The sequence below is a fragment of the Balaenoptera borealis genome (assembly GCF_965194805.1).
Source record: "Balaenoptera borealis genome assembly, contig: HAP1_SCAFFOLD_486, whole genome shotgun sequence".
In the NCBI taxonomy this organism is placed as follows: domain Eukaryota; kingdom Metazoa; phylum Chordata; class Mammalia; order Artiodactyla; family Balaenopteridae; genus Balaenoptera; species Balaenoptera borealis.
In genome coordinates this window covers 442,737-454,553 of record NW_028123711.1, presented here as the reverse complement: position 1 = coordinate 454,553, position 11,817 = coordinate 442,737, and the positions used below count along the sequence as shown (strand labels likewise).

Genomic DNA, 11,817 nt, shown 5'->3' with positions numbered 1-11,817 from the left:
TCAGATACTATTTTTCACTGTGATTCCTAGCATTAAGGAATTTGATTATCAGGTTTTGTATGAGGACTATTTCATCAGGGGTACAGAAGTTCTGGCCATCTCTGGTTTTGGATATCCCTTATTTGTTGAGACCTTTGCGTTGTTTGGTTGCCTTTTGTCTGTTTTCCAGATGGGAAAACAGGAACAAGGGAAGTATAGGTTATTACTAGGTGGGGTTGAGCAAGTGGAGCAGCAAACTGCAAAGCAGAAAGAAGAGGGACGTACTATAGAGGGATATGACTTCCATTCTCAAGGCGCCTGCATCCTGTGCAGGGAGACAGCCTAACATAAAATGTGCCTAACAACAAATATATTGACTTCTTACTAAAAATCTCCAGTTCATAGAACCGAGGGGTTTGTACCTTCTCCTTTAAAAGTGATAGTCCTGGGACTTCCCCGGTGGTCCCGTGGTGAAGACTCTGCGCTTCCAATGCAGCAGGCGTGGGTTCAATCCCTGGTTGGGGAGCTAAGATCCCACATGCTGCGCAGCCAAAGAAATTTTTTTCGAACGTTATACTCCTGTATTGTTGGCTTTAGTGGTTTAGATTTTGTTGTACTCTTAAGAAGATTTCAGTTTATTTACCGGGAACAAACAACACATAATGTAAAAATAGTTTCCCAGAAACGATTTCCATCATTCTCTTCTTCCCTTTCTCCCGCAGACTGGTGTTTCACCTTGACAAGTTCTCTGTCATTCCATAGGAAAGCTGTCTGGCTTGGAGGTTGCAATCCCAGGGAATTTTTCATCAGCGGGGAAGTCTCCATCACTACAGAGGAATCAAGGGAGAAGTCAGTCCCTGGTAAGTGAGATGCTCCCCCTAAACACCAACACAGCAGTCGTGTACCTTTCAAGGGGTTCAGGGGCAAGATGGGCAAGGCATTTCTACTAACTCTTCTTAAGGATCACGGACAGTGCCCTATGCTACGAGGTAAGCGGTGACTGCTGTAGTTCTTACTGGTGATCCTTTCCTGTCACTGATTCTCGGCTTTCTTTGTATTTCATAGGACTGTTGTCAGTCCAATACAAAATGAGTCTTATTTTTAAAAACCTGAAATGTTTTACAGAGCCTAGCATTCTCATATAGGGTCCTTTCCATTCTCCCCACTTTCCCGAGAGGCCAAGAACACTTCACACCATGAACTAGGAGAGGGGGTAGAGCCCTTTCTGATGAAATACATCAACAAAGACAGAGCCTTAGCCTGCTTGCTCTCTGGACAGGATCTCGGACCACAAGGTCTTCAATCCTGGTATAAATGAAGGAAGTGAGGACAGTTCAACTGGCACTCTCATAACAAGAGTTCTGAAACACCTTCCAAAGAGACTATAGCAGTAGATGAGGGAAGGGAGTGCTACAGTGTGGCAGTACAGGGGGAATGATCGGCTACAGCAGTGAAAAGTGTGGTACCGATTGGTGTGCTCTCGGGGTTCTTGTACATGTAGCATAGATGACCTCTACGGTGGCCCTCCCACCTTCCCACCTGCATTAGGTGTTCTTTTTTTTTGTAATTTATGTTTATGTATTTATTTACTGTTTGAACTTATTTATTCTACGTATTTATTTTTTTGGCCGCACTGGGTCTCTCATTGCTGTGCACGGGCTTTCTCTAGTTGGCGGCTAGCGGGGGCTACTCTCGGTTGCGGTGTGCGGGCATCTCATCGCGGTGGCTTCTCTTGTTGCGGAGCATGGGCTGTAGGCACGTGGGCTTCGGTAGTTGAGGCTCACGGGCTCTAGAATGCAGGCTCCGTCGTTGTGGCACATGCGCTTAGTTGCTGCACGGCATGTGGGATCTTCGCAGACCAGGGCTCGAACCCGTGTCCCCTGCATTGGCAGGCGCCACCGGGGAAGCCCTAGGTGTTCTCATATAGAGTCTAAAAACAGAGAGCACTGAGAGAAGGTAGTGGTTATTAAAGGCTCAGGATCTAAATTCTACCTGTCTCTACACCCCTTCCCAGCTGTCGATTTGACCCCATTTTTGAATGCTGACCTCATTGTTCAACTTTTCTCTGCCGTCTGTATACTCACCTTGAAAACTTGTTTCTGTGATGCGTTGAGCAGACACAGGGTGGCAGATTGCAGAGGTGGAAGCTGGTGGTCGGATATTTGTGGGCTGAATCTCCTTCAGTCCCATTCCCATTTCTGGTTGCCCAGAGGCCCTACTTCCTGTGTGTGACGCCGAGCCGTAGGATTGCGGGCAGGAGCCAAGTTCTCCATACAGTAAAGACCCCAGTGTGCCTTGGTTACAGTAATATACCTGGCTTCCTTCCTGGCAGGGAAGTGACAGGCGGCTATGCCCCTGATTTGTTCGTGGGCCTCCTGATCCAGCAGTTCCCTTGGCTCTGCCCCTGTCGTCAGCTGCCCCTAGGATAACTCTGAGCCCTAGCCACTTCTCTGGTAGATTTCCCTATTCCCCCACTACAGTCACACCTGAATAAGGCAACTCAGACCTTTCAGAGATGTGTCCTGAACCTCTTGTTTTCTGAAATACCTATCTGGTGGTTGTGAGACTTAAGGCCAGCGTCCCCGAGAGACTTTTTCTATTTCTCCTAGTAAACCTAGACTCATCTTCTGTCACCTTCAACTCTACTCCAATTGTGTTCTTTCAACCCAGACCTCTGACCCTGCTTTTTACTTCTGCCATTTCATCCTCACTCCTGCTTCCTTTCCTAAATCCATACGTCTCTTTTGGCCTTCCTAGCCCTGGGCCAAGTTCCTTCCTCTTTGCTCAGTTTTTACCCCTTTCCTTCATTCTCCCATCCAACTTTCAGTCCTTCCTTTCTCACGCCCCAGTTAGCAGCATCTGAAAATTCGAAAGGTTTGTTACTCGTCTATTAATTGTATTCCATTTACTTATTCAGTTCTATACCTGTCTTACCTGTGTATGGAAGAACAGCTGGTAGCCAAGGTGGCACCAAGAATCCTAGCAGCTCTCACTTGACGTATCCGTAGTAGTCGGCAATTTCCATTTCGTTTTCCCTCTCGGTGAAAAATTGCAGCTTGCCCGAAGAGGTGTATCTGGCAGCATTCTCCCGTTGTTGTTGAGCCCGCCTCTTCATGGCCTCTCGCTCTGGCCTCTGCTCTTGTTCGATGGGCTTTGACATGACTGGCTCAGGCACGTTGGGTTCCCTCCATGGAACTCGTTGCTTGCTGAAGTCTTGGAGTAGAAAGTGGGTTTGGAGCTTGGGTGGGGACTGGCGCTTATTCACAGCAGGGGGAACAGGCTCCCGCTGGAGAGGAGCGCCAGATGAAGTTTTGGAGGGTGCAGGCCTAGGAGCAGCAGACTGAGGGACACGAGGCTGGGTATGGTTGGGCCAAGCCGGTTGGGTTGGGTTGGTCACAGTTGGCTGAGCTGGTTTGGCGGGGCCTGGCAAAGAGGCAGGAGCTGGCTGGGATGAATTGGCTGCAGCAGGTTGAGCTGAGTCAGTAGAACCAGGCTGGGCACGGTAAGCCCCAGCAGGCCGATGTGAGGCCAGAGACTGTGGCCTCCGAGGAGCGGGTCGAGCTTGAGGCTTGTCCCAGGCAGAAAAAGGCAGAGGTATCAACTTGACCTTCCCAGGAGGAGGCCGCTCATACTGGGCTGGAGATGGACACTCTGTTTCAGCACTGCTGTCTGGTTTCTGGGCTTGGACTTGCGTTTTCTCAGGACCCTTCCCCTCACGTGGGGTATGCCGCCATGGCTGGATAGCTGGGGGTGGCTGGGGGTCTTTGGGGTTGCTTGACTTTCCCAAGAGCCGACAGGAAGAGAGCCCAGTTTTCGTCTCATTCTTCTTCCCCAGCGCATGAAGAACCTTCACAGACTCCAGCATGCGCACGCCAAGGGAGGTTCGAGGCTTTTGAAAGCTCTGTTGGAGAAGCTCAGTTTGGTGTTCCTTTCGCTTCGTGTGGGGGATTGCTGGCTTCTCTTCTGCCTTGACTTTGTTCCCTGACTGCTTGTTCTCCTCAGCCTTGTTTCTCCCTCTGGTCCTTTTGGTCTTTTCCTGCCCGTGGCTCTTAGTTTTGCTGATCTTTCTGGATGCAGCTTTCTGAGGTTTGCCTTGAGAGTGCTTGGCCGTGTTCACAGGAGCCCTGTCACTGACTGCAGCGTGGCATATAACCACTTCTCCCCCTAACAGGCACTCTGGATTCTTTGGCTGGATTTTGGCCTTGGGAGCGCCACTGATAGGCTCAGAGGCTTTCTGTTTGTTCTTCCTGGGTTGATCAGAGGGAACCTTTATGACACTTGGCTTTTCCTGCACCTGATTCACCTTAATGGCTCTGGTGTCTTTAGCTTTGATCACGTTGGGACCTTGGGATTGATCAAGATCTTTCAAAGGATTAAAGAGCTGGGGAAGGTGAATATCCTCCGCCAGTGTAGTAATGTCTGCAAGACCACTGCTAGGTTCAATCCCATTTTCAAGTGTCCCTAGGTCCTGACGACTCCGGCTGTTCTCTCCCAGATCAGCATTTTCAGAACCAGGCTGCTCCTCTTGGCTGAGGGGATCGGTGCAGGCCAGCGGCTGGTGAATATCAGGGATTCCTAAAGGGAGTAGTGGAGGATCTTGGTTCTCTGTTGGGATCTGGTAGGCATCCAGAGGCTTTGAAAGCTTGGTTTTGATATCATCCACGTGCTTACTCTCTATTTGTCCCTGGCTTGGAGCTGGAGGCAGGGCCAGGAGACGCCTGGCACTCTGGACTGGAGCTGTCACTGAAATGTCCCCAAGTTCAGATGGTGGGTTACTCTCAAGTATGTGGCTGTTTCTGCTACTGCAGGACTTGGGGAGTTCTTGACTTTGTGTCACACAAAACGTCTGGCTTGGAGGTTGCAATCCCAGGGAATTTTTCATCACCAGGGGGGAGGTCTCCATCCCTACAAAGGGATCAAGGGAGAAGTCAGTCCCTGGTAAGTGAGATGCTCCCCCTAAACACCAACACAGCAGTCATGTACCTTTCAAGGGGTTCAGGGGCAAGATGGGCAAGGCATTTCTACTAACTCTTCTTAAGGATCATGGACAGTGCCCTATGCTACGAGGTAAGCGGTGACTGTTGTAATTCTTACTGGTGAGCCTTTCCTGTCACTGATTCTCGGCTCGCTTTGTATTTCATAGGACTGTTATAAGTCCAATACAAAATGAGTCTTATTTTTAAAAACCTGAAATGTTTTACAAAGCCTAGCATTCTCATATAGGGTCCTTTCCATTCTCCCCACTTTCCCGAGAGGCCAAGAACACGTCACACCATGAACTAGGAGAGGGGGTAGAGCCCTTGCTGATGAAATACATCAACAAAGACAGAGTCTTAGCCTGCTTGCTCTCTGGACAGGATCTCGGACCACAAGGTCTTCAATCCTGGTATAAATGAAGGAAGTGAGGACAGTTCAACTGGCACTCACATAAGAAGAGTTCTGAAACACCTTCCGAAGAGACTATAGCAGTAGATGAGGGAAGGGAGTGCTACAGTGTGGCAGTACAGGGGGAACGATCGGCTACAGCAGTGAAAAGTGTGGTACCGATTGGTGTGCTCTCGGCGTTCTTGTACATGTAGCATAGATGACCTCTACAGTGGCCCTCCCACCTTCCCACCTGCATTAGGTGTTCTTTTTTTTGTAATTTATGTTTATGTATTTATTTACTGTTTGAACTTATTTATTCTACGTATTTATTTTTTTGGCTGCACTGGGTCTCTCATTGCTGTGCACGGGCTTTCTCTAGTTGGCGGCTAGCGGGGGCTACTCTCGGTTGCGGTGTGCGGGCTTCTCATCGCGGTGGCTTCTCTTGTTGCGGAGCATGGGCTGTAGGCACGTGGGCTTCGGTAGTTGAGGCTCACGGGCTCTAGAATGCAGGCTCCGTCGTTGTGGCACATGCGCTTAGTTGCTGCACGGCATGTGGGATCTTCGCAGACCAGGGCTCGAACCCGTGTCCCCCGCATTGCATTGGCAGGCGGATTCTTAACCACGGCGCCACCAGGGAAGCCCTAGGTGTTCTCATAGAGAGTCTAAAAACAGAGGGCACTGAGCGAAGGTAGTGGTTATTAAAGGCTCAGGATCTAAATTCTACCTGCCTCTACACCCCTTCCCAGCTGTCGATTTGACCCCATTTTTGAATGCCGACCTCATTCTTCAACTTTCTCTGGCGTTTGTTATACTCACCTTGAAAACTTGTTTCTGTGATGCGTTGAGCAGACACAGGGTGGCAGACTGCAGAGGTGGAAGCTGGTGGTCGGATATTTGTGGGCTGAATCTCCTTCAGTCCCATTCCCATTTCTGGTTGCCCAGAGGCCCGACTTCCTGTGTATGACGCCGAGCCGTAGGATTGCGGGCAGGAGCCAAGTTCTCCATACAGTAAAGACCCCAGTGTGCCTTGGTTACAGTAATATACCTGGCTTCCGTCCTGGCAGGGAAGTGACAGGCGGCTCTGCCCCTGATTTGGAATCTGAGATGGTGTTCCCTGAGCAAGGCTGGCAGAAAGCGATGGATGTAGAGGGACCATGTTCTTGGCGTCTGAAGTTTTATCATACTGGGCTGCCAGAAACATGGAGGAGGCAGCTGTGTGGCGGTCAGTGAGTGCCAGAGTAAAGTCTCCGAGTGAAGAAGAATTCTTTTCAGTGCTTGCTGTGATGTCCCACTCAAGAACACCTGGATAGGAAGCAGCTGAAGTGGAGATCTGGCTGTGGTCAGTAACTCCAGATAACATAGTCGTGCTAGAATGTTGGTAAAGGTAGGCACTACCCATGAGTGTCTGGAAAGGGGTACCAGTAGCCGATGCCGAACTGACGGCAGGGGCAGAGACTCTGGAGAAGTTGCAGACACTTCGTGTTAGGGAAGTTGCATTGCTCACCACAGGAGGAGAATGCTGCAGAGAATTTAGAGTTCCAAGTAGAGATGGATGTTGGAAATTTTCTGTAAGAACAAGAGGGTCATGAAAAACTCAGGGAGGTTGAGAAATTCTCACTACGTTTGAGGAACGGCATCATCTGAAGGTTCTTGCTATCAGGACACCTCTACTATCACTACTTCCTGAGAAACCCAAAATCAGACAGTTAATGATGGCTGTAAGGACTGAGCAGTTTTCCACTCTTCTCTATTCACTGCCTGTGCTCCCATCTTGGGCACAGACGGGCAGAAGAGCCAAGTGGTGTGGTTCAGAGATTGTTCTCTAGGCTGGAAGCAACCTTCTCCCTGCCCTGTCTTTCCCTTCAGCCTGCACTCGTATTGACTTCTATGCTATTTCCTAGACTGGAAGCATTTTAGAACTAGGAGGCCCTTAGAGAACTTCGATGTTCTCAGTCTCATTTCGTGAGTAAGGAAACTGAGGCTCAGAGAGGTCGGGTTGACTTGTTCAAGTTCTCTCATTATGTTAGTATCATTACCAGGTTTCAGAACCTAAGTATCCTGACTTCCTTGCCAGGACTCCACTCTGAGCATGATACTGCCAGAAAGCAGGAGAAATAGAACTTATAATATAGGCATTTTTTTTGTCCATTAGAAAACAGTACGGCTGTTACCATTGTCGTCTTCGGTGTCTCCCTTTGCTTGTGCAGTTCCCACGCTATTACCTAGAGGTGACGTACAGCTCAGTCCAACTGGTGAATTGAAAGAGTCATTTTTGCCCTCTTCAAGCCTGGTTTCTCATCCTACCTCAAAATGATTACCCGAAAGTGGATTTCTTAAGTGCTTTTGGAAAGGGAAGAGTTATCTGATTACTTCAGATTACTCATCTGTAAAGTGGTTATAACACCACCACCAATAATAATAGCAGTAATAATTAATAGATGAATAAGCTGATCTGTTGCGTATGATTTATATGGAGGAAGATACAATAAGTTCTAGAAAGACAAAGAAAAATCATGACAAGCATATTACATTAACGAAAAAGAAATCCATAGATATTAATGAAAACTGGGGTATGTGGCAAGTATCGAAGCCTAATGAATTTACTAACAAATGGCATTCTGTACCATCCATGCAATATTATGAAAGTGAATTTTGCCCACTCTATTTTAGTGAATACTATTAACCAGAAGACACGATGGAGGTGATAGAGGTGAATGAATTCCTAGCCAATGCATACAGACAGAGAAGGTATGTCAGTAAAAAATGCATAACAAGCAACAGAATGCAATAAATGTGCATGTATAGGTAGCCACAACACATATAGACAAGTATTTCAATGAAAACCGGTACGAAGCAGACAGCAAAATAATAAGTGTAAAAGAGTTTCATTATTGTGCTCCTTCATATTTTTACCCAGCAAGTAAGAGGTATTAAGCCTAGGAGAAATATATATTTCAATGAATATAGCTTATATAATAAGCAGAAAGGAAGCTTAAAATGTATCAGGAAGGTTTTTGGATTTATCCTAGAACTTAGATTAGAATCATCTTCAGCATCCAAGAAGATGGCATCCCAAAACCTCAAAAAACCATCATGCCTAGAATCCAATTAAAAAAGATTTTCAAATGTAAGAAAATCCACAGGACTCCACAATATGGTTTTCGATAAACGTGGATGTTTGTTTGTTTTGTTTCTTTGGCCGCGCCGCGTGGCCCTGGCCGTGAAAGCACCGAGTCCTAAGCACTGGACCGCCAGGGAATTCCCTAAGTGGGGGGAATTAGAGATGTGGGGCTTGACTTTTTCTTCTTCTTCTTCTTCTTCTTCGGTAGCTAAGCTCTACAAGCGAACGATGGCTGTTGATCAATGTGCTCTCTGTGTTAGGAAGGAAATAACTGTAAAAATGAAAAGCAGCCTTGCCTTAGAACCTACATATCACACCAAGGAAAATAGTCCTTCTGATTCAATTTAGAAGATATCACTTAAAATGTTGAATTGGTGAAATGTCTACCTAGTTTAAAAATTAGAAAGAATAAAACACTGAAAAGCAGCCCCCTAGATAACCACTGTGGTTGCTTGTTTATAGGAGGCATCATTTCTAAAACGTATTTCTAAAATGTTTATATTCAAAACTGTCAAGTGGCCAACTGTATTCAGAGAGGCAATAAAAGAAAGAAAACGGAGTATGACTTTTCTGATAAGCTGCCTTTCCCGGTGATCCCCTGTTCTGGCCTTACTTTCCTTCTTAGTCTGTTAATGTAAGGGTTTGCTACCATCAACTTGGTTTTGCCCTGCTCTGAGCAGGTTTCCCTCTGTGCTGTTTCTGCTTTAATTGAAAATCTTTGGTTCCCATCAGCATTCCATTGCAAACTCCGTTTTTCTTGAGAGCTCCTCTATGCTTTCCCTCTTCATTCTTACATTTTCTCCCATCTCTTGGTGCCTGTTGGCCTGTGCTAATGAAAACCGTCCTAAACTTCCTTACGCTCGACTCTGTGCCTCCCTGTAGAGCCCAGTACTCTCCATCCTCTCTCCCTATTCTCTCTTTTCAACTAGTCGAAATCCTAGTGGAGGGAGACCATTAGAGATGAAACATCTTGGTATATATTGCTAGTTTTCTATGTCCCCTGGCTTTTCTGTGTTTCTGTTGAAACACTCTTGAGAAGTGTCTGATTTCGTTTTCTACATGGGTACCCTTTAAGGCTCAATACTGGAAAAGAAGGGGATCAGAGTGATCAACCCAATGTGGTATCCTAACGTAACAGTTAAGGAAAGCAACAGGCTTTGTGAGACAGCCAGTGATTTGTCCAAAGTCACACAGATAGTAAACGTCAAAGTCAAAAGTGAAATTAGGTCTCCAGACTTGTAGTTCAATACTTTCCCTCATTATTCCATGCTATTTTGAATCTCCTACTCAATTTAGGGGCAAAAGAAATCGAACGCAAAACTTTCCAAAGTTTCTTTTCTTACCTGACATGGTCAGAGAAGAGGAAGCATCCACTGCAGGTACAAGGGATGAGGAGACAACACTAGAGGATGTCCGAGTGGCTGCAGCTGAACGGCGCACGTGTCCAGTACAGAGGTCACTGGTTACTGGTCCAAACAGCTCCACGGAAACCCCAAGGCTCTACCAAGTGGTAGTAGGTTTGGGAGGAGAGTGATGTCACAAAGCAGGCAGTTGAAAGGTATGAGAGAGCCAATAGGGAGGTCCGATCCCCAACAGGAAGGCGGGCTTGGGTGAAGAGAGTGTAGGAGAGCTAAAACAACACCTGAGTTTCTGAGCTCTGGGGAGGAAATCCTAGAAGACAGATTTACCTCCCCCAGGCTCTTCCATTAGGGAAATCATTGCCACATTTCTTACAGACGTTCATTAATACACTGAACTAAGAGTTACTTATATTCTACAGAGTATTCTATTTTATGTATCATATACTTAGAGCTATATAGATCTTATTTAATTAATAATCCTTAGGAAGGAAAGAGCCATCTAGTTTGAACTATTACAGTTGTTCTGAAATCAGATGTGTCTAATGAGTGAACTGATAGCAGCTTTTAAGGAGCCAAAGTAGGGATTAAGAAGCTCTCTTTGTAACTTGGTTCAAGAGTAGGGTGAAGTTTGTTGAGTGTACCTTGTGGAGAATGTTGTGGTCCAAGGCTCTTCTCTTTTAGTTTCTTCTCCTTGACTCCTACCTTCCTTGGGCTGGGCTAGGCTGGGGGCCAGGTTGGACTTGCGACTTAACATTTCACTTCCGCTTTCTCTTTTTTTTTTCTCTTCCATTATGGGCATTGCTTCGAGGACAAGCCTTGATCTTGCATTGGACGTTACTTCCTGTCACCTTCCAGCAGCAGGAGTCTTCTTTTCAGTGCTTGATGCTTCACGAAATAGACTCTGCCCGTTGGCAGCAAATACCAGAGAGCTAGGAGACAGAGCTGGTTGCAGACCTTTCCTCTTCCAGCCTTTGGTTGCAATTGTTTGGCCCATAATTTGCTAGCTCTAGTTCCTTGGGCCACACAGGTATCCTGCCATCTCCAGCTCTTGTTATATGTGAGAGACATTCTGAACACTGTCCCTTTTTCTTTGCACAGAAGTATATACAGTGTGGCAGTTACTGTAATCTCCTCCGCCTTGCAAACAGCCACTCTAGAATCTTGGACCTCTAGGACTCTCTGTCTTGCATGCTTGGGGGCAAGGCCAAGCAAAATGAAGAGGAGAATAATTAGAGAAAGAGGAGGACGTTGGTGGAGAATTGGGAGCAGGTAAGGTGAAAGGGCACAGGAGAAAAGAGATGCATGTAGACTTTTTGGTTTCTGTGGGAAACAGGTTGACACACTTGGGCCTCATTTGGTATTAACAGAACAGAGAGTTAAAGATCTAAGTAGCTAGATAGTGTGCAGCAACTGCCATGAAGTCTGTACACTGAAGAGAACAGTCTCACATCTAGTTTTCATTTTGTTTTATGTCATAGTACCTTATTTATAGCATTCACTGGTGTGTTTGTAGAATACAGATGTTTTCAAATGCTCTGGTTTTGTCTACATGGTTATCTCCTTGTCCTGTTTGTAAGGAATCCAACATTGTAAGACATATTGCATGTTTTTCTCTTGACGATTGTTGACCTTGAAGCGTCATGAACTAACTTGAGCTGTTGGATTCTGTGGAGAAACGTTCAAAAGGGTCTGTGAAAAAGGCACTGTGGTGAGTCGCATTATGCACCCGAGCGTAAGGAGCAGATATCTGCCACCAGCCCAGCTTGGCCTGGATTGCCTCTGTTTTAGTTCCCCTGGTTAGTGCTTTTCTCCCTAACCACTCTTGTGACTGTGATAATGTGAGTAAGGGCGGAGTTGCTAATGATCTATGTGTGAGGTAAGCTGGTTTGAGGGAGGAAATCTATGGACCTAGTCATTTTCCTTGGTGGTAAGCTTTCAGGGGTGCAGAGATGGATCTTCCTGGGGCCTTTTCTGGTCCCAGGAAGATAT

At 46.6% G+C, this 11,817-nt stretch overlaps 1 protein-coding gene across 1 annotated transcript in view; it reads left to right on the top strand.

Moving 5' to 3' along the window:
• Positions 1-701: 701 nt before the first annotated feature.
• LOC309621475 (uncharacterized protein) overlaps positions 702-11,817 on the top strand; it is a gene marked incomplete at its 5' end in the record, with an annotated part of 59,484 nt that continues 48,368 nt past the window's right edge. Inside the window, one exon of the mRNA XM_082408934.1 lies at positions 702-839. Within this exon, the coding sequence (XP_082265060.1) occupies positions 702-839 (138 nt within the window). The remainder of the gene's footprint in view (positions 840-11,817) is intronic.